Source organism: Trypanosoma brucei, chromosome 6 (genome assembly GCF_000002445.2).
Source record: "Trypanosoma brucei brucei TREU927 chromosome 6, complete sequence".
Classification (NCBI taxonomy): domain Eukaryota; phylum Euglenozoa; class Kinetoplastea; order Trypanosomatida; family Trypanosomatidae; genus Trypanosoma; species Trypanosoma brucei.
Window position 1 is genome coordinate 755,501 of NC_007279.1, and position 20,553 is coordinate 776,053.

General features: G+C 43.6%; 9 protein-coding genes across 9 annotated transcripts, besides 23 other annotated features; all 9 read left to right on the plus strand.

The window, feature by feature from the left end:
• Nucleotides 1-20,553: part of a sequence feature (sequence corresponds to BAC RPCI93-4M18) that runs on past both edges of the window.
• Tb927.6.2470 (hypothetical protein, conserved) lies at nt 238-1,716 on the plus strand (the record flags this gene model as incomplete). Its single annotated transcript, XM_840275.1, has 1 exon — nt 238-1,716. The coding sequence occupies one exon, from the start codon at nt 238-240 to the stop codon at nt 1,714-1,716; it is 1,479 nt and encodes a 492-aa protein (XP_845368.1).
• On the plus strand, nt 1,903-3,063 carry Tb927.6.2480 (chaperone protein DNAJ, putative; the record flags this gene model as incomplete). Its single annotated transcript, XM_840276.1, has 1 exon — nt 1,903-3,063. One exon carries the CDS (start codon nt 1,903-1,905, stop codon nt 3,061-3,063), a length of 1,161 nt encoding a protein of 386 aa, XP_845369.1.
• Tb927.6.2490 (hypothetical protein, conserved) lies at nt 3,502-4,224 on the plus strand (the record flags this gene model as incomplete). The annotated part of the gene is made up of 1 exon (XM_840277.1): nt 3,502-4,224. One exon carries the CDS (start codon nt 3,502-3,504, stop codon nt 4,222-4,224), a length of 723 nt encoding a protein of 240 aa, XP_845370.1.
• Nucleotides 4,284-4,308: a microsatellite.
• Nucleotides 4,744-4,770: a microsatellite.
• Nucleotides 5,421-5,465: a microsatellite.
• Nucleotides 5,544-5,564: a sequence feature (AT_rich).
• On the plus strand, nt 6,210-6,896 carry Tb927.6.2500 (hypothetical protein, conserved; the record flags this gene model as incomplete). The annotated part of the gene is made up of 1 exon (XM_840278.1): nt 6,210-6,896. One exon carries the CDS (start codon nt 6,210-6,212, stop codon nt 6,894-6,896), a length of 687 nt encoding a protein of 228 aa, XP_845371.1.
• Nucleotides 7,202-7,642, plus strand: Tb927.6.2510 (hypothetical protein, conserved; the record flags this gene model as incomplete). Its single annotated transcript, XM_840279.1, has 1 exon — nt 7,202-7,642. One exon carries the CDS (start codon nt 7,202-7,204, stop codon nt 7,640-7,642), a length of 441 nt encoding a protein of 146 aa, XP_845372.1.
• Nucleotides 8,927-11,491, plus strand: Tb927.6.2520 (hypothetical protein, conserved; the record flags this gene model as incomplete). Its single annotated transcript, XM_840280.1, has 1 exon — nt 8,927-11,491. The coding sequence occupies one exon, from the start codon at nt 8,927-8,929 to the stop codon at nt 11,489-11,491; it is 2,565 nt and encodes an 854-aa protein (XP_845373.1).
• Nucleotides 11,772-11,816: a microsatellite.
• Nucleotides 11,937-12,587, plus strand: Tb927.6.2530 (hypothetical protein; the record flags this gene model as incomplete). Its single annotated transcript, XM_840281.1, has 1 exon — nt 11,937-12,587. The coding sequence occupies one exon, from the start codon at nt 11,937-11,939 to the stop codon at nt 12,585-12,587; it is 651 nt and encodes a 216-aa protein (XP_845374.1).
• Nucleotides 12,333-12,371: a sequence feature (T-rich).
• Nucleotides 12,375-12,420: a sequence feature (AT_rich).
• Nucleotides 12,577-12,664: a sequence feature (AT_rich).
• Nucleotides 13,292-13,312: a microsatellite.
• Nucleotides 13,746-13,796: a microsatellite.
• Nucleotides 13,969-13,991: a sequence feature (AT_rich).
• Nucleotides 14,221-14,276: a microsatellite.
• Nucleotides 14,577-14,609: a microsatellite.
• Nucleotides 14,773-14,799: a sequence feature (AT_rich).
• On the plus strand, nt 14,804-15,763 carry Tb927.6.2540 (DREV methyltransferase, putative; the record flags this gene model as incomplete). The annotated part of the gene is made up of 1 exon (XM_840282.1): nt 14,804-15,763. The coding sequence occupies one exon, from the start codon at nt 14,804-14,806 to the stop codon at nt 15,761-15,763; it is 960 nt and encodes a 319-aa protein (XP_845375.1).
• Nucleotides 15,963-15,999: a sequence feature (AT_rich).
• Nucleotides 16,173-16,198: a microsatellite.
• Tb927.6.2550 (RNA-binding protein, putative) lies at nt 16,259-18,433 on the plus strand (the record flags this gene model as incomplete). Its single annotated transcript, XM_840283.1, has 1 exon — nt 16,259-18,433. One exon carries the CDS (start codon nt 16,259-16,261, stop codon nt 18,431-18,433), a length of 2,175 nt encoding a protein of 724 aa, XP_845376.1.
• Nucleotides 18,519-18,564: a microsatellite.
• Nucleotides 18,560-18,586: a microsatellite.
• Nucleotides 18,666-18,724: a sequence feature (A-rich).
• Nucleotides 19,106-19,128: a sequence feature (AT_rich).
• Nucleotides 19,415-19,444: a microsatellite.
• Nucleotides 20,206-20,254: a microsatellite.

Consider the following 20,553-nt stretch of genomic DNA (forward strand, 5'->3'; position numbering starts at 1 on the left):
CTTCCGCTTGGTGGGTTGTGCACCGCACTGTGTGTTTGCTTCCATGTTGTCCGTTACGTTGGGCCTGTTCCAACAACTGAATCAGCGGGAGTATGTATGCACATATTTACCGAATTACGGATTGCGCTTATCTTTTGTTCATTCCCTGCTAATTTTCGCTACGTGATACGCCATTTATTGCGCGTTGTTTACAAAGCTGATTTAGCGGCGGATAATATTCCGTCCCTCTCTTCTTGAATGTTTCGTCTAGACGGCTGCCTGATGGGACGGTGGAGCCACCGAGACTTTTTGCGCGGTCGTACAAAACTCGGTGGTTCCGTTCACACCCGACACACGCATGGCTCCCGCGGTCGCTACAAGCGGTTGAGCAGCATGTATGGTCTTAGGGATGGCCGGCGCCATGCGTGGAATCATATGCACGGTGGGCTTGGTTTGAAGGCGGGAGGCGGGTTATTTGGCCTCCGTATCCCGCGGCAACATGCGCTTTCTACTCTGTCGAAGGAGGAGTACGATATCGCGCTGCACGGGCATCCCAACATTACAAACCCATATAGGTTGTACATGGATGAACATCCTGATTTGGAGAGTGTAATGCGTAATGCCTGCTTGAAGGTGCAACTGGTATTGCTAATGCCCCGTGTACGGCGCACAGCTTTGCAAACCAATTCTCTGCCACCTTCATGGGAAGGCCTGCTGCGGCATGTGGGAGAGGCATTGCAGGGTGAAATGAAGTTCTTAGGTCAAAGTAGAGGCGTCACAACTCACTTTACTACGATGTCCGCGTCGGCTACCTGCTCATGTTCTGCAAGTGATGCGCTTCGCGCTGCCGCTGTTTCCCTGTTTGAGGATCATGTTAGAGGGACCAAGTTGAAGGTGCAAGGGAGTAATTTGCTGCGTAGGGACGCTAAGGGGAGGTGCAGCAGATTCTTTGGTTCTGCGTTATCCAACCCTTGTATCCCCCTTTCCTTGTCAGCCCCAGCGTTAAAGGCGACGGCATTACCCTCTTCCACACCACCGCAACTTCGGTCCGGTATCGGCGCGGCCAAAACCGAAGTGGCGCCCTCAGTGTTTAAACTATCGGAATACCATATGGACTCTACAACACCTACCAAGAACTCCGACACCGCTGCCACTACTGTCACCACTAAGAGCGCGTATCACCTCACTCAGCGTGGTGCCCAACAACTCCTTTTGGACTTGCGGCATGATAATCCGGGTGCTCTCTGCATGTGCCTTCGCTTAGGTGAGATTATACACAATGGCGAGGACCTTCATGAGTGTGTTGGACAACAAAACGGTGGGGAACCCAAACGTAAACTGTTGCGAGAGGACCTTGATCCTGATGAAGTTGGTGTTTGGAAGCACCCTGCGACCTCAGTGGATGCGTTAATGCGCTGGCAGTACCTCAATTGGGACCCACGGGGACACTGTGCGGATGTGTTGCCCCACGATAAGCGTGTCCAGACAGTTTGCATATTTGTTGACGCTTCACGGGCGCGCTGCTACGGCGAGTTACCATCGACTGATACAAGTGATGGTGCACAGCAAAGGGTGTCGCGTTCACTGATGACTGAACAATTCTCCGAAAAGTTGTTAGAGATGGATTACAAGTGTGTGGAGAGCAATGATCTTGTTGGGGCATTGGCAGGTTTGAAGCGCTGGTCGGTGGATTATCAGTGGCGAGCTGTTGACTCTCGGATGCGAGCAGCGTGCTAGCACGAGTGGTGTTTTCTGCTCTGTTGTGAGCTGTATTTTTTTCGATGATGGAGAGGGGTGCAGTTCAGCAGTGGTTGTGCCATTTGGTACTCTTCACTTTCATAGGCGTGGGTGAGTCACAAAGTAGTTTGATGAGATGGATAACTGGGTACCCCTTCATTGAGTTTTACTGTTAGTAACATACGAATGTATGTATTTCGTTTCCATATATCGTCTTTCCACTCTTTTCTTGTTAACTTTTTGCAACCTTCAAGAGGGGTAGGTGAGCCATCACGCCTTCTGGATCACCTTGAAACACACCCGTCATATATGCGACGCGTGACTTCCACCGCTGTGCACCGCACCGTTTCTTCAGTCCTGTCGCCGGCGCTCTTGCCGTCTTTCAATGGCACATTGCTGTTATCCGTTTGCTTTGCAAGTTGTTCAGCTGCACCGGTGAGAAATTTATACAAGCGCTTGGGACTTGACCATAAAGCAACATCCGAAGAAGTGAAGGCGGCGTACCGCCAACGTGCCCTTGAATGTCACCCCGACGTGGTGGATGATAACCGGAAGGCTCAAGCTGAGGTGGATTTTCGCGCAGTTTCTGAGGCTTACGACGTGTTAATCGACCCACAGAAACGCAAGGAGCACGACAAGGCACTTGGACTCGAGCGTACAGTACCTCCTGCAAAGAAGCAACAGGAGGGAGAAGGAGTGGGTTGCGATTCTAAGGGTTCATTTAATAGGGGAGTTACTCGGCCACGAAACCGGAAACCGTTCGTGCGGGGCGACGCAGATCGCAACTTCCGTGAAGCATTTCACGGTATGTCGCTCGATCAAGTACTCTTTCGGGAGCGACTGAGGCAACGACGTATGCAAAAGCAGATGGAAGAAAAGGCAAAGGAGGGGGACGATGGCTCCCCCGCTGGACGTGAGGAGTCTATTCGGCGTGTGGCTGCTGCAGCGGCGGAGCGCTTTGCAGAAAAAGTGCGGCGACAGTATGGACCAGGCATGTTGCGGCATGCGCGTGTGTACACAAGTTTGTCCCGTGATCCGCAGCCGCCACCGTCGGATTATATGCCCTTTCGCCCGTTCCATGGCTGGACTGTACCGAATGGTGTGCGGACGCCACCTGAACCGACTTTAGGTCCAACTGCAAAGGTGGAGGACGTGAAAGATGTGCAACTTGCAGAACCTGCGGTTGGTGATGCCAGCCACCAGCGGAAGTTGCCGAAACATTTCCCAGTGGTACAGGCACCGGATGGTTCTTCGTTGCTACGAGAGGAAGCCATTGCCTGTATGGAGCGGGAGCGGCGCTTACCACACAACATGGGAAAGTTGTACTCATATCACAGACCATACTAACCGAGTCAGTAACTGAAGGGACTGCTGTGGTCCTCGGCTACTGGACAACTTTGTTATAACCTGGTGCGCTGGGTATTTAGGTTACTTTTCTTCTATTATTATTTTTCTTTGTTTGTCTGTGGGAATGATTGACGCATTACGCCATTTACCCCTCCCTTCTTCAACTGGTGACGATATTAACCCTTCTATTTTACCGTTTAAATGTTTCCATTCACCTTCACACCACAAATGTGAAATACTGAGCGCATCCTTTGTCTACAAAAAATACACCACATCATAAAATATATGACGAGAAATACATATATTTCGATCAAAAAAAAAAGATCAACTAACAGCAGCAAATACGTATATATTGTAGAAGCCGAGAAAAGCCAAAGAAAAAGAAAAGAAATCAGTAGGGGAAGGTCAAAAAAAACACGACAACTCATTCGTTTCAGCATGCGGCGGCAAATTCTTGGTGCTGCTTGTTTAGTTAAGGCGGCTGCAGCACCGGTCCTCACGGAGTCGGCCCGTGGCATTTACACTACATGGGCCTCGATTCCACTGGAGCCGTGGGCAACGAAAGAGCCATGGCTGAAACGTCTCACCAATCAGTCGCGCTATCGTAGTTTTGAGTTTTGGCACGTGCCAGAGGCGAAGGCACCAACAGGTATTAAATTCTCCTCAGTGGAACTGTACCTCCTGAGTGGCATCGAAGATGATACCAACCGCCTCTTGAACTTAAGTTGGACGTACGACTTTGACTCTTTCTGGAGGGACCGTGTGGACGCGCATGAGATGCTGTACAATTCTATCTACAAGAAACCTTCTTTCATTTCCGGGTTTTTGTTTGGAAATTATTCAGACAATGAAGCTGGACGGAAACACATTGAGAAAAAGTTGAACTACCTCAAATCTGTGCTCCTTTGGGCTTTTGCTACGGAGCATTGCCACTCAGCCATTGTGAAGGCAAGATTCGTCATGCAACGTGATGTATGGAATGCTTTGGAGCGTGAGCGGTATCTTGCGGGTTGCTTGGAAGTGGTAGAGACCTTTAAGAAAGAAATACCTCAAGAGTTTGCAAAGAAGGCAATTGAAGAGCTCCAAAACGACCTTACGGCTATGCGGCACTGGGTATGGGACTGCCCGAATGTAAAGCGAGCGTTCCCACAGTTGTCGTAATAGGAAGAAAGGAATTAAAAGTGTCAGTTTTCCTTTCCATAGTCGAACGGGGGGCTGCGGTGTCTGTGTGTGTGTGTGTGTGTGGGGTGGGGAGGGGGGAGGAAAGTGAATAGCAAACAAAAGCGAAGAACCGAGCGAAAGCAAGAAGAAATAATTTTGAAAAAAAAACTATTGAACATATTATTCGCTCGAGTCCATGAGAAATGAAGAGATCACAAGGGAATTGTACGGGGATATTTTATCTTTTTTTCTTCCCTCTATGCCTCCATAGCTGGGAGATCCAAGGGTGAATTCGAAACAAATACACTTGGGTTGATGTGAATGCGTTTTCTTTAAGTGTTCTTTACAAACTTTTCTCATTCATGTGGCCTCGTTTCGCTGGCTGCCATTTAGCACATATTTGAATTTAGTAACGGGAAGCCGGTTGTATTGCCCCCTTTTCCCCTATTATGAGGTACCTTCACTACGCCAACAACGACACAAACGCGCCGCCACATCATCCTCCAATGACCATCGTATTATACATATATATATATATATATATATTGCGCATCATATTTCTCGATATCGCTCGGGACTTAGCGCCAACGGAGTTGCTAAGTGAATGTAGATGATGTTGCAGTTGCGGTGGTGCCTGTCTGGAAAAAAAAAGAGAAGGCGTGTATGAGGGAGGAGGGGAAAGGGGAACTATGCCGTGTTTTCATCTTTGTAATATCTTTGGGTGTTTATTGGGTATATAAGTCTCGGAACAACCATTGGAGGATAGGGAGAGTGGACTTTTTGAAAAAAGAAAAAGGTGGAGAAAAAGAAAGAAGGTAGGAACTATGGAAAAGACGTTTGCCGTGTATCGATGTATCACAAATCATCAGACGTGGTGGTGAAGTGCTCAAACCTGTCAGAAAATTGTTTTAGTTTACAAAAAAAAATAACAAAACGATTATCGTTACTTTCTCATCCCTGTATTTTTCCTTCATTTAGTTAGTAACAACACGCTTTTTTTCCCAGGTAAGCCCCGTGCGCACGGCGATGCAGTTCTAGTTCAGTGGGTTTCAAACAAAAAGGGGGTTTTCAAGTAATCTCGTTATTATTTCCTCCCACTCTTTGCTCCTCCCAAGAATTCGTTACTTATCGGGTTGACACCTATTCTTTGCTTTGTACCTCCACGAGTGTTCGCATTAATTTCATGTACGCACTTATTTCTTTACCTTTTCTTTTCTTTTCTGTTTTTTTTATATTTCTTTGCCTCGTATCTTATAGTGTTTATGTATATTTCGTTCGATTCATTGTAGTGTGGAAATGCTCTTAATGTTGCACAGTAGATTATTATTATATATATTTTTGACCCCCTCCCTTACGACCAGCAGCATGCGAGGAAGACGTGGTTGTGGAATATCATGACATGAAGTGGCGGTAACTGCAGTCGCAATGAATTCATTTACATCCCTTCAAATCGTTCATATAGGGGAAATATGTGTACGTTTGAAATGAAAAAAAAAAGGGAAGCAGTTCGGCCATCGAATGCGCAAGCGGTAAATACTTCTTTTGGCTCACACTTTCCTCCAAGTTTAGTCTTGAGTTATTTTAGTGCACTGCTCGTTAAGCGTTACCCGATTTAACGTTGGTACTTCTCTACCGGTTTATTATCGGTATTATTTTTCATGTGCGTCACTTTACTCCTTTTTTGATTGCTTTTAACTTACACCATTTGTTTTGTTAATGCGAATCTCACCTTCACCGATTGCCTGCAACAAACTTTTGTCTTTTTTTTCCTTTTTGAATTAAATGGTTTACTTTGCTCGCTTAACTGTTTCCCAAGTACGTCTGCTGGCCGGAAGGGCGAAGCGTGACGCGAAACTGTTCTTGTCGGTGCGAAGAAAAAAGGGGGAAAAACAATAAACAGCAGCAGAGAGAGTGCTGTGAAGGAAGAGACCAGAGACGAGGTAATTTCCCGCAGTGGAAAATTTGATGGTGATTGTGGCAGCGAAATGAGTTGGTTAACTCCTTCAGGTTCCTCATACTTTCTTTCCAAAGTGGTTGTAAACTCCGCACCGTGCGCTCCATTACATTTATTAGTGATGCATCGATGCAGGGTTGCGTTTCCATGCGTGAATTACCGCCCTCTGCTTTGGCGCGGCATGTTGCAGGTCCCTTCGAGGCCAACAATATGTGATAATTCTCTCAAGGTACAGTTGCGCCACTCACGAATTAGTTCTTTCAAACAGGAGGGATATTACCGATTTGCAAGAGCCAAAGATATACATGTCGATGAATCATGCTTTACTTTGCTTACTGCGCGAGGTGGTGGGCCAGGTGGGCAAGGGTCGAACAGCAGCAGCAATAAGGTAGAAATGCGTGTTAACATGGCTTCTCTCAGCGAGTACTTTGATGAAGAATTGATTGGAAACATTAAAGCAAATGAATGCGGTAAAGCACTGACATCGGATGAGACACAGCTGATCATTTCAAGCCATGAACACCGAAGTATGTACCAGAACAAAGAGGAATGCATTAGGCGGCTTCAGCAGATGATTCACGTGGCGTCATGGGTTCCTCCTGTGGAAGCTAACCCAATAAAGAAGCCCTCACATATCGTTTCTGAAAGAAAAAATGAGCGGAGAAAAAAAAGTGCAGTGAAAAAAATGCGTCAAACGGCTCGCAAAGGGCTGTGGTAACGTTTCTGCAGAGGAATTGTGTACACTCAAATGGTTATGAGTTCAACAGTTTTTTAGTTGTGTTTAAAAAAAAAACGTTTGTCACTACTTACTGCGATTTTACCTTTCCTTGAAGCTATATTTGTTTGATTTATTTCCATTTTTTATTTCCTGTTGCTCTATCTCCCCTTATAATGTAATAGTTAGTATTCAAGTCCATTCAAATATAGAACTTTTGAACGTTGTTTTTTTTTTTTTCATCCCTTTAAAACAATATTTATATTTCTAATATCACATCTTATTGTGTTTAGCTGTTTGGTTCAGGTATGTTAAGACGTTTGTTTACGCGCATGGCCCCGCGGGCAAAAAATCATGAGGAACTGATGAAGATGTTGCGCGAGGGTTCACAAGTGGGGAAGATGGCGGCATCGGAGGAAAGTGGCGTGACATTTCGCGACATCCGCACGGTTCCCATCGGTGAGTCAAATGAAGCAAAGCGGCGACGATTGCTCTATCAATCAACTTATCGCGGAATGGTGGAGATGGACATTATTCTCGGGGCATTCGCGCGGCAAAACATTGAAACGTTGTCGGCTCCTCAACTGGAAGAATACGATGCGGTGTTAAGACATTTTGATAATGATTTGTATAAATGGCTCGTAATGGATGTTGAGGCCCCAGCGGAGGTTGCGCAGATTCCGGTATTTCAGTCACTGCATTCTTTTGTTAGGGATGAGCGGGAGAAGTTACTGAAATGTGCATCATAATTTAGCCTGAGCATATCGGTTTTGTTTTATTCTGCTTTTGTCGAAGTGGGAGGAGGGGGGGGGGGTTGAGCAGGTGGAGTGACTTAAAAAAAAAAAAGAAGCAAAATAAGGGTGTTTGTAGTTTTGCCAAGTGACTTCGCTACTTTCTACTGTCTGGTAAGTTGATTATATGCCCAGTTGCGCGTAAACGCTCGTGGAGCCGAGGTCATGTAATAGAAAAAACACCTAAAATTTAGTATTGGGGAATTTATTGTCATTACCTACTGTGTGCGTGGCAACGCACATTGCCTCGTTTAGTTTGTTCCTCTTTTGTTGGTATCATTATCTTGATCATTACTATCATTATTGTTATAGCTATTTTTTCATTGTCGTAATGGTTTTTGTATGTTTTTTTTTTTTACGATGCGTATCTATGTTTATTTTCCTTTTTTTTCTTTACTTCTTTCTCAATTTGATTTGAATATCTGTCCCTTCTTTCTCTTCGCGATAACAAAATATGTCTTTTTTTTTCTTTTACTATTATCCGACACTTCCCTATTTTTCACTGCTGCTGTGCGTCTGCAAGCACCACCATATATTCTGTGCAAGTTTTTGTTATTATTTCATTTGTACCCAATTTAGCAGACACGAGCCGGGTGAATGTGTGCGTCAGCTTGCAAAATTCATATTGGTAGCATCAAGTAAATAAGTTTATTTGGTTCTATGCGCTCTTATGAGAGGAAAGGAAAAAAAAAACGGCAAGTTTGTGGGTGAAGGGGGATCGACACTTTTAAAAAGGGAGCAGAAGAGAACGGAAGAGAGGTGAAAGTTAAAGGAAGGGATGCTGCAAATATTTCACACAGGAAACGAATAAACTTGAGAGAAAAGCATATGCTTATGTGAAGGAAAAGGGGACTTGGGGAAATAGGCAAAAGTCGAGTTCTCTTACGAGGACTAAACAAATAAAGAAAGGTATAAACATATTTGAAATGGGTAAGAAAGGGATAAATAACAAAACGCTCACCACTCAGTAAAGAAAAAGTCGGGACAACGTGTGTGGGAAACAATGTCATGGGCAAATGTGTGTGTGTGTGGAGAGAGAGAGGGGGGGGGGAATTATTTGTTTGTCGTCCTGCAGGGGTACTAAACAAAAAGATGACATAAAATAACTTGTGCTGCATCGTTGCTTACTCGCTGTGGATAAGTGCTTGTTCTCTTTTTCTTTCTTTATCTTTGGTTACTCCTATTCATAGAGAGAAATTCAGGGTGTGGGAGAGATTGGGCTGCTACGTTCGTGTCAACGATATGGCGGAAATGCTGAACGAAACAGTCGTTTCCCCGCGGAAGTGGTATGTTCACGTGGCGGTTCAGTCATTCGAAGGAGAGTCGTGGGCCATGGTAAAGGGTGAGACAGCAAGGAATACCGCAGTTACTGCAGAACAATCAATGACGGTTGATACTGAAGGGAATCGGGAGAGAAATGAAAACTCCACAAGATCAGTGCTACTCCCATGTACGGATGCTATAAATAAGTTTTCCTCTGGTGTTGGGGGCGCCATGAATTCGGATAATTTCCTGAACATCGTGCGGGAGTGCAACAGTGACGAGTCGTTAGTTAGCCGTGTGGCGGACGTTGGATTTGTTCTTAAACCATTTAGGGATAATGGCGGTAATGGCAGTTGTGAGAAGAACCGTGGCACTGTGGGTGGTGGTGACCGGCCTGCAGAAATGCACTACCAGCTTGTTCAATCTATTGACCCACTTCTAAAGGACGTATTGGAGCCACCTGTTTCTGCCGTTATCGATGACTGTGTTGATGCCACGGTGCTCGTTTACGGGGCTACGCAAGAGATGAAACACCTGGGCGTTGTTGGTACACCGTCAGCGTGTGGTTTGTTGCCGAAAAGCATCTGCATGATCGTTAATAAGTGTTCTCAACATCGCAAGCAGACTCTGCTGGAGCGTGCGGCTACGGCCGAGTCAAATTCAACAGGTGGCTCAACGAACCTCACTGGCAGCAACATTTCTGGGGAGGGGACTCATAGAGGAAAAGATCATTGTTTTGTTGACGCTGAAGCATCATTTATCGCTTTTGACAGAACCAATGTGGCGGATTTGTTGGACCTGAGTAATATCGACGTGGAAATTAGCTTTAATATGGCCCGGAAGGAAACACAACCCAATAACGGTGGTGAAGACAGCACTTCTCAAGAATCACGCTGTGGTGTAACTTCCACCGGAGCCTGCATTAAAAACGCGCGTTCGCTGCCCGTTAATAACGTAAATGATGCTCTCAAGGCACTTGATATTGGCCTCGAAAGCCTTGCTTCTGCTGTGAATAATGGTTTACTACCCTCAGAGATTGGTACGTCGCTGCTATTTTCGCTTACTTTCTTCACGGACGACGGGCATGTGGCCACCTTCCGTATATTTTGTTTAGCCGAAGATGCTGCTGTTCAGGATTGGATCGTGTCATCGGTGCTATCAAGAAGTTCTGGTCCTCATAATGGCCCGGAACCACCGGTGTTACGTCACAATGCCGTGGCACTACTGATGCCTCTTCTGTGCCAGGGAAATGCATTCGCGTCAGTGTTGCTTTGTGTATACAATTCTGTTACGGCACTTCAGCGACTCTCACGCGACTTAACTTTTGCCATCGCCGCACAAAAGCTCACCACAGCACCGTGTCCAGTGTCCCTTGTTGGAAGGAAGGGAATACCTTCGCTTGCCTGCGGCTCAGGGAGTCGCTTGCCGAATACCGGTCAGCGGAGTTTTTCATCTGATAAGCACAAACGAGGCTCTGTGGTCTCGAAAAAGGAGCGACGAGTTGATCCTACCCACGTGGACTCTCCATTGAGCGGACTCACTCCACGCTCCGGCGTGTGTGTTCCGCTTAGTATGGACGATCAACTGATTCACGAGGAGGAATTAAGCAAAGCGTGTCAGGGGGAACGTTTTGTCGATATGCCCTTGCATAGGGCCAGTGGTGTTGAAGCACCATATTCAATTATTTTAACAACTGCAAAGAAGGAAACACGAGTGCTGCTGGGTCGCTCTCCACCAGCTCTCGCGGCTGAATCGGGAGTGGCAGGCAACTTGAGTCATGGCGCTGAAACTGCTGCAGATTTGAATCTGGCATGTAGTGGTGAAGGTTGCCGTCATTCCTCTTCAGAGGCCGCCAACCTTTCCACTCGTGGGTCAGATGGAACTTTAAATAAGGTAGATGATGGTTGTCCCAGTGGAATAAAGAAAGTTGTAGATGCCGAACACAATGCTATGAAAGGCGTTTCATGCTCGGGAGTGCTGCAATTACCTTCTTTTGGTGACGGCGGGATTGAAAATGTTTCAAACAAAAGCGAAATTGGGAATGCCAAACCTACAATGGGAAAGAATATAGATTATACTGCTAATTCCAGTGGCATCAGCAACTGCCAGGCGACGAGTCCCACTTCTGCAAATGTTTCTGATGCCCAACGCTTGCGATTCAAAGATATCCTGTGCAGGGATGAGGAACGACATGATGTGGGCAATGTCGATGTCCCCGCAACTTCTTCTGCATCCCCTCCACAGGGTGGAAATGGTTCTGAAGCGGTTGCAGAGGGCCGAACAGTTTCCTCACTGGACCCTCATTCCACTTCAAGCGAGATGGAGTTACTTGTTGATGAATTTATTTGTTTCTACCGTGATTCCTGCGCAACAAAAGACCGAGTGGCTCACCTGGAAAGGGAATTAGCTCGCGCCCGCAAAGCACTTGAGGGGAAACGGGAGTTGGAGGAAAAACTGGCTCGGCAGCAGGACTTGACGGAAAAACTTCGTGAGCAGGTGGCTCTTTTGCTTGCTGAAAGAGAGTTGTACTGTGGGACGAGGTGAAAAAGAGGAGGGAAGTAATGACGACATGGCGGAGAATCGAAGCTAATCAAATTATTAAGGTATGGGATCACGGGGAATATATGGATTTAAGATGTAAAAGAAATAATAAAGGAAGTAAAGTAAAAGAGCTTGTGGAGGATATTTAAAAAAAAATAATAGATGGTGGTGACATAAGTTATGATTTTTGACGAGGAAATTATGTGGAGGAGGCATTGATTGTAATGTTTCTTGTGCTTTCCACAACTTCCTCTTTCTTTCTTTCTTTGCGCGGATCTGCACATGTGTTTGTGTGTTTGTGTGTGTGTGTGTGTGTGTGCTTGTGTGTATATAAATATGCATAAATATGTGTTAAGAGTCCTGTTGATTAATGTTACACACATTTGGTCGTATTACTTAATGAAGAAATAATGAAGATATGTGAAAGCACGCGCATGTATGAAAGAGTATGCGTTTAGGTAGAGGAGTAGTTTCTTTTTCTTTTTTCTTTATTTATCTTGGTGCACATGGTGCCGGGTGCTCATCTGCACTTCGTCTCTCCTGTATTTACCCATCGTATCAGCAAAGCGATATTGATGCAGTTTTTTTTTCTTGTGATTTTGTTTGTCATAATCACTTTTTGTTTTCTTTCAAGTTATTTTCATCTTTTTTTTTTTTGGTGGGTTCACCTGCTTCTCTTGATTTTGTTCCTTTTTGTGAGATAACTCTTTTTTTTTTTTATTCAGCTTTTATCATATCTGCGTATAATAGCAAAAAAAAACAACACGCACACACTCACGTGCATACGCATATGCGTCAATTCATCCGCCTTTCTTTCAGTCTTTTCACTCTCTCCCGTCGCAAATTTCTTTTTTTCTTCTTTTTTTCTTCTTTTTTTCTTTTTGACTTTATTAAAATATATTTATATATTTATATATTTATATATTTTTTTTCCTTTTCCTTTTCCCTTCCCATTTCCCTCAGAAGCGCATGCGAGAGCACACTCCTTGAATGGGGTTTTCATGTTCCAATCATTGTGTGTGTTTGTATGACGCACTCTAGCACGTCGCTCTGTTTTTATTGTTTTTGTTATATTTTTCGTCCTCTCCATATAAATTAAATGAATGAATTACTTATATTAATATATATTTTAAAAATAAAAATAATAAAAGTAATATATATATATATATAAATATACCATTTGCGCTTTTTTTTGTTTTGCTGCTCTTTTAACTAGTGGATCACACACCGAGGAATTTGAATCAAAAAGGAGCCACTTCCCGCTGTTCGCACACTCTCAAAGAAGAAAAAAAAATAAATAACAGATAAGCGAAAGAAATTAATTTGATAAGACAGCAACGACAAAAGGGTGTTTACACAAAAAAAAAATAAAATAAGCGCAAGTAAAAGAACAAAGATTTATGTTTTAGAAAAAAAAAGCAAGATGGATGGTGTGTACATATAAGAAATTAAGTTAGGTTAAATTAAAGTGTTACCCTCAATTCCGTTTGCATTTCTGTTCTTTCCTCAAAGGGGGGGGGTGGAAGGAAAAGGAAGGAGAGAAAAAGAAAAGATGTAACATTACATATAAATATAATTATTTACCTATTTATTCATATTTGTGTCTTATTAGTTGAGTCAAAACGAAATTAAAAGAAAATTAAACGAAGTGTTTGTGTTGCAATTCATACTGTACATTAATATGAATAATGTTTACGCTTTTGCATATTATTTTGGTGTGAGTGAGTGAGTGAGTGTGGTGGGAAAGGGTTGCAGTAACACCTGTTGGGGGTTTTTCTTTTTCTTTTTTGTTGTTGTTACAAAATTATTATTATTATTATTATTTTGTTTCCACCTCCTTTTTTTTTGGTTCTTGCCGTTACGGATTTATTTTTAGCCATACGGATGTTGTGGGAATGGAGGGTGAATGGAAACAAACGAAGGTGAATAACAACATTTACGTTTATGGGATTTGGTTTAATTTTTTTAATTGTCTTTCTTCTTTTTTTTTTTTGGTTGTGTGCTTTCGCCGTCTCGTATCATATCAACTTGCGTGTGCCTCGCAATATGACGCATATGTGTTTTCTTTTTCTTTCTTCTTTTTTTTTTTGTAATAATTTCTCACTGGTACCACATACGGTTCCGACATTATCAGGAACAACGTTACGGAACTAATTATGTTGATCATCATTTAATTCTTTTTTTTTTGTTGTTGCTCTTGTAGAAATTTTTTAAAAAAAGGAAAAAAAAGAGAATTTTCGAGACACTTCGTTTTATCTTGTTTTCGTTTTTTGTTTTTTGTTTTTTTTTGTGTTTTTTGTGTTTGTTTGTTTGCGGCTGCGGTGAGAAGTGACAAAAGCAGCGAAACCGAAACGTTTATGCGGGAAGGACAATATTATCTTTCTTTTTTTCTTTTTTTTATTCAGTAACGGGAAGGGGCGACAGTCGCTAAGCTCACACGTAAGCTCGTGCAAGAATGGTGGGACAGTTGAATATATTCCATAATAAATAAATATAAAAAAAAGGAAGGAAAAACACTCGCAATATTATTTCCTTTCTGGTTTTGAATGTATTTTATTTTCTCACCATTGTTTCCCTTCGTTTTTTCTTTGTGTATGTTTTTTTTGAAATAAAAAAAACACGTTTGACATGATGGAAAGGAAAGATATTTTTTTTTCTTTTCTTCCAATGTGTCCGTCAACTTCATATATTTATACTTATTAAAGTCAGCATATACCTATTGTTATTTATTTTATAAGTATATAAGTATATAAATAAATAAATATATATATGTATGTATGTGTGTGTAATCGTTTATTCATATTTGCTTTATGGACCATTTTTTGCAGTTGATTCCCGTGCGTTTTATCCCTCTCTTCTTTTGTTAATTCTTTTTTGTTAATTTTGTTCATCTCCTTATATATTCCATCTTGAAGAAGCACAACTGTTGTTTGTGTGTTTCCTGTCCTGTGCTGCATATTCGTATGCTACTACGGCTCATGTGTTTTATTTAGTGCGTGAATTCACTTTACACACCTAACTGCACTTTGCGATGTTGTAGTCCTTTTTCATCTTCATCTTTATCTTTGTATTGATATTTTGCTTTACTTTTAATTTAATTCCATTCAATTCAATTTAATTCTTTTCCTATTTTTTTCTAAAAAAAAAAAATCATCTCATAACTTTTATATCATGCATTCCATCATTTCACCTGTAACTCTTATTACGCTTAGGTGCAGTGATAGTGGCTCATACTTACAGAACAAATATTAAGTTTGGACCTTAGTTGTAAGGAAGGAAAAAAGAAAAATAAAATAAAAAAATTAAAAAAACATCATGATTCCGTCACAACTGAAGAGCATGACAACATTCACTAATGAGGGACGGGTAAAGCCTCCTATGAGCTACAGAGCAAATATTGATGTTTTGCCGCAGCACATTGTTACCAAATACTTTATCTTGGAAAAGGATAAGGAGACGACAGATTGGTTAAAAGAAGCTGCGAATGTTAGCGCATTAAGGATCTTAATAGCCAACCTGCTTCGCCATTTTGTTTCGCTCACTACCGCCAATGGAATTGTGGGAAGAGGCGGCATGTTTGTTGTGTCTACCGAACAGGCTGCGAACTTGCTGCTCGGAAGGACAATTGCTCAGCAATGGACGCGCTACAGGGACACGATGGAGCCGCCTTTCGAAACATTACTTGATGTTGGCGCTGGTGATGGAGGTGTTACTTCTCGATTGCAGCCTCTCTTTAAGCGAGTGACTGCTACAGAATTTTCTATACCAATGCGCTGGCGTCTTTGGCGGCGTGGTTATGAGGTGCTTCCATATCAGGACCCCTTCACAAATAAAGACGGCTCGAGGCGGTATTATGACGTAATTTCTTGTCTCAATGTTCTCGATCGCGCAGACAGGCCCCTTGACCTTCTGGCGTCCATGCGCGACTCGCTGGGTCCTGAAGGTATTCTTCTTTTGGCTGTTGTATTGCCATGGTGCCCGTTTGTGGAAGACGGAAGCATTAAGAGACGACCATCACAGATGATGCCAATGGACGGTGGCGAGTGTTGCAAAGGTGCGACGTTCGAGCAGTCATTACAATGCCTTATGGATAACGTTTTGGTACCGTTTGGTTTTCAGTTGGAGCGGTGGTGTAAACTACCTTACCTTTGTGAGGGTAATATGATTGCTGAATATGCCGTGCTTCATGATGCTGTTATGGTGCTAACAAGGAAGGGAGACAGTGGTACTGCAACTGCGGAAAAAGATACAGATGGTAGTACTATCCATACTTGAAGCTGCCGTAAAACACTATTATTCTGCATGTAACTGTGTTGCTTCTGATGGGGGCTCTGATGCGTTTCCCTCAAATCATATGGTGATCTAGCCTACAAAATGGGTGAAGTGTCTTGCCATCATCGTGTTCATCCTCTACCGCGTACGTTTACTTGTGTTGGGCATTTTTTCCCCCCCCCCTTTGGTTACATTTGGTCTCTTTTTTTTTTAAGTTATTATTATAATTTTTTTTTTTACCCCAGTCCATGTTCGTTTGTGTGTAAGTTTCGAAGGTGATCTCCTTCTGTTTACCCGCCCACTTTTTGCTTCATGGTATGATTGCTTAATCTCTTGCAGTTGCCTTTGTGCCGACTCTTTTCGCGAAGTCAAGTTTGTAAGTGGCTTTTACAGAAGGTAGCGTAAATGAGCGCACCACCACCGCCACCACCACAACCATCTGGAGGATTTCCCCCGTCATATGCACCGCCTGCTCCTCCAGGCTTTAAAGCACCCCCGATGCCGCCTGGTTTTAAAGCACCTCCGATGCCACCCGGTTTCAAAATGCCCCCCAGACCGCCAATGCCGCCAGGATTCAAAATGCCTCCCGGTGGGCCGCGTCCACCGGGACCGCCAATGCCACCACATGCTCAACAGGGATCATATCCAAATTACCCAACTCCTCCCGGAGCGCCTCCGATGCCACCCGGCGGTCGTTATGCCCCCGCACCGCCGCGACCCCCAAGTGGAGGATCGGATCAAGAAAATGGACAGGGTTATATGATGCATTCGGGCGCCGTGCACGGACAATATGACGCGTATGCACGAGAGGACTACAATTACGGAGTGCCTCCGGGTCCCGATTCACGCGGGTATTCGTCATATCATCCCTCACAACAATACCACCAGGGATACTATGGAGCTCCTGCTGCGCACGGTGGCGAAAATCGTGGCAACCGCCGTGATGAAGAGGCCCGTGAACCGACCAACACCGTGTGGGTGGGGAACCTGGACGTCCAGAGGCATTCGGATGACTTTCTGAGGCAAGAGTTTCGGGAATTTGGAAGGGTTGTACGCATTGCTAAGGTGCCTGACAAGAGTTATTGTTTTGTGCATTTCCGCTATGTGGAGGAGGCGCGTAACGCCGTTGAGACGCTTAGTGCGAGGGGCTCATTGGGTGGAGCAAGGTTTAGCTACGGCAAGATGTTTGACTACTCGCAGGATGAAGGGGGCATGCAGCAGGATGGAGGCATGTCAAATCAAGGAATGCGACCACCTCGACGTCCCCGTGAGGAGGAACGTCACGAACATGAAGAGCGCCGCCGGCGCCCTCGTCGCGATGAGGAACCGATGGAGCCGACTAATGTGTTGTGGATTGGGGACCTTCCCCCAACTATTACAAATGAGGAGCTGAATGAGAATTTCAAGGTCTTTGGAACAATTTTAAATATTTCGAGATTAGACTGTAAGAATATGGCATTTATTCACTTCGAAAATATTGAAAGCTGTACGCAGGCTCTAGACTTAATGCGTGATCAGCTCATTTGTGGCGCCCGTGTTGCGCTTAATTACGGTCGAGCGCAACGCAATCCTGTCTCCCAGACGACCGGACTCTCACCAGATGGCATCCCACTTAGTGAAACCCCGACAAATGTAATATTCGTTGGGCAGTTTGCAACAGATGTGACAGAGGAGGATATAGAAGCTTTGTTTGAGCCTTTTGAAGGGTTCATCAATTCCAAGTTTATCCACTCCAGCTGCATCGCCTTCGGACATTTCGATACAGTAGATCACGCCCGCGCCGCTCGTGTGGCATTGAACAACACTCTTTTAAAAGGGGCTCCTGCGCGCATTAGTTTCGGTAAGACAAATCACACACTTACCATGGCTGACCGCATGCGCCGGGGAAGACCAGCACCTCTTGTGGATGGAGTTGAGGTCATCCCTGAGACCGCTGCAGGTGCGCCGGGCCGTGGCTCGCTTGATGGCGTTAGCGGTGCACTTGTCGCAGGTCCTGGTTTGAGTGGTGCGTCGGAAAATGGAGCAGTGGTGATGATCCCTGCAATGGGTGCGGCTGTCACTGCCACCTCGCCCCCGCAAGCTCATGCTTCTTTTACGCGTGAGAGACCTGCTCCCGACATGACTTTAGATGCTCGGTTACAATCACTTCTAGGTGCCACGTATAATTCCTGCGGAGAGGCGGAGAAGTCGTTAAGTCCGAGTGTTATTCAAACTATATGTGATTTGATCGATGACTGCGTGGATGAAGGTAGTGAGAAGCGACTGGATGACGCTATCTTTTTATACACTCCACTTAATTCGGCTCATGTGTTCGGCATTCTAGCCAAACGGATGCAAAGTTTTTTTAACGACGATCCTCACAAGAAACTTTACATTGCGTACGCAGCTACTCGCGTATTGTTGGCAGCGAAAACGGACTACGTTTTCTTTACCAAGGCTGCCATGAATGCCTACCTTATGGTATTATTTGTAACCAGTCAAGGACAAACACCTGATGGGATGGAGCAACTTGTCGCCATAATTGAAAGTGTGCGTCGACACCCCTTCATTGAGAAACAGCGATTGGATGCCGAATATACGGAAATTTTCCGCGGCCAATTGGAGGAAATCCTCGGACGTGCAAAGGAAGAACAGGACCTGACGTCTCTCATCACAAAGAAGAGGCGTCGGTAAATATGATTGGATTTGATGATTTGGTTGTACTGCTGTTGTGCGGTCATGGAAGTGTTTGAAAATGGGGGAGGGAAATGAAGAGGAAAAGCAAGCAAGCAAACAAACAAACAAACAAACAAACGAACGAACAACAACAACAACAACAACAAAAACCGAGTGAACAAGAATGACGCTGAAGGTATGTGTGTTAGGCGTGTAAAAAGAGTTGATTAGTGAAGAGATAAATTTTTTTAAAAAAGGGAAAATACATACGAAAGAAAGAAAGGAAGGAAACAAAAAAAAACAAAAAAAGCTGAATGCATGAAGAATGGTATTAAATAAAGATAACGCTTACTAGGAAAACACTTTGACGGAAACTGGGGAGAATCGGATACTGAGGAAAAGAAAATGGTGAGCGCAGGTATTGCGTTTGGGAAGGACATCACAAAAAAAGTATGATGACGTGAGTACACTGCGACTGCCGCAACGAAGCAGTAAAGTATGTTAAGTGCGGCGATGTTTTCTTTTTCTTTTTCCTTCCGATTATTTTGCGTGAGTTTACTGTACTCTATATATCTAATCCTGTGGTGCTGCTGTTGTTTTCACGTTGTGTTCTTGTTTTGTCTTTTCTGACGCGCAGACGAACCCTATTGGCAGTAAGGATGGCAAGGCGTGTTGGCGGGTGAAGATTTCAAAAAAATAAAATAAAATAATAACAATAATGATTGAATTTTACCATGAAAATACGACACGGTGTGAATGAAGTAGAGAGGAGAATATATTATAAGTTTGTTCAGGCTATGATTTGTTTTTTTTCTCTTTAATCGTCATTATTACTATGGTATTTGTAAGCAATAAACGTAAGTGTGTTCGTGCGTCTGTTGCAATCACACTCTCTGATCAAATATCTTCTGTTCTTTTTTTTTTCCCCCTCACTGGCTTTCCTTCCCATCTCGGCCTTCTTTGTTTTCTTGTGTGGTGTTGCTTACCAGCATGCAAACAAATAATAATAATAATGATAACAATAATAATGTTGCGATTACTGACATGTAAACCTGCATACATACAAAAAATACAAAACAAGAAACACATACACATCAAACTAAATTATTTATGATATAAACCAACGTAAAACAAAATATTCAATGAATAACTACATAAATATACTTCTAATATATATATATATATGTATAAGCTGTCTCTAGGTTGCCTTCGTTTACACCCTCTTACAGCTCGCGTGTGGATTCGTTTCCTTTGCCTTGTTGATTTGATATCTACTCTGTTAGTATTTGCTCCGGTGTCTCTGTGTGCCTGTCTCGCTTCAACAACAACAACAAAATATATCCACATCTTCAGGAACATACCCGCATCTTCTCGTGCACGTGAATATTATTTATGATTGAACACTTGTATTTGCACCTACAAATGCATGTACATTTACATATATTATCGGTCAACTGGGTGCTGTTGCGGTGATGTTCGATGAGAGTTTTTGAGTAGAGTCGCACTAAAAAAAAAATGCACGGATTTCTCTTCTCTCGCTCATGCTTGATTCCTTCTCATCATTAACTGGCTGCGTTCTTTCCTTCATTCCTTCATATATTCAGTGTTGATTGGCCATTGTTTTTCTTTGTGGTTCCCGTACCTGATGCCTGGGGGTGGATCATCATTACCAGTTGTGTAATTACAGGTGTGTTTTCAATTTCGTCATGCACTGAAGCCCGGATTTACTTTTTGCTGAAGGGTACGAAATATCCTTATGTGGTGTCTACGCTCGCTAAAACTAAAAAAAAAAGAAAGGAAGGAAGGAAGGAAGGAAGGAAGGAAGGAGGAGGAAAAGAAAAAAAAAGAGGAATAAACAGCAACGGCGGAGGATCCAGAAAAAATTGTTTTGGGACATGACGAGCAAATGTGGTGCGCGGACGTTCATTTCTGAGGGAACTTATTGGATTTTTGTGCCGCATGAGTTACGTTAAGGCGTGTGTTGGATGGGGAGATGCTTTTCAGTTCCTGGAGTTTACCGGTGGCGAATTCTAAAAGAGACTCGTCGGTTGTAGCATTTGGACATAGGTAATGCAGTTGTCATGTAACTTCATGCCTTCTCATTACCCATTTAAAAAAAAAATGAATGAGAATAAACA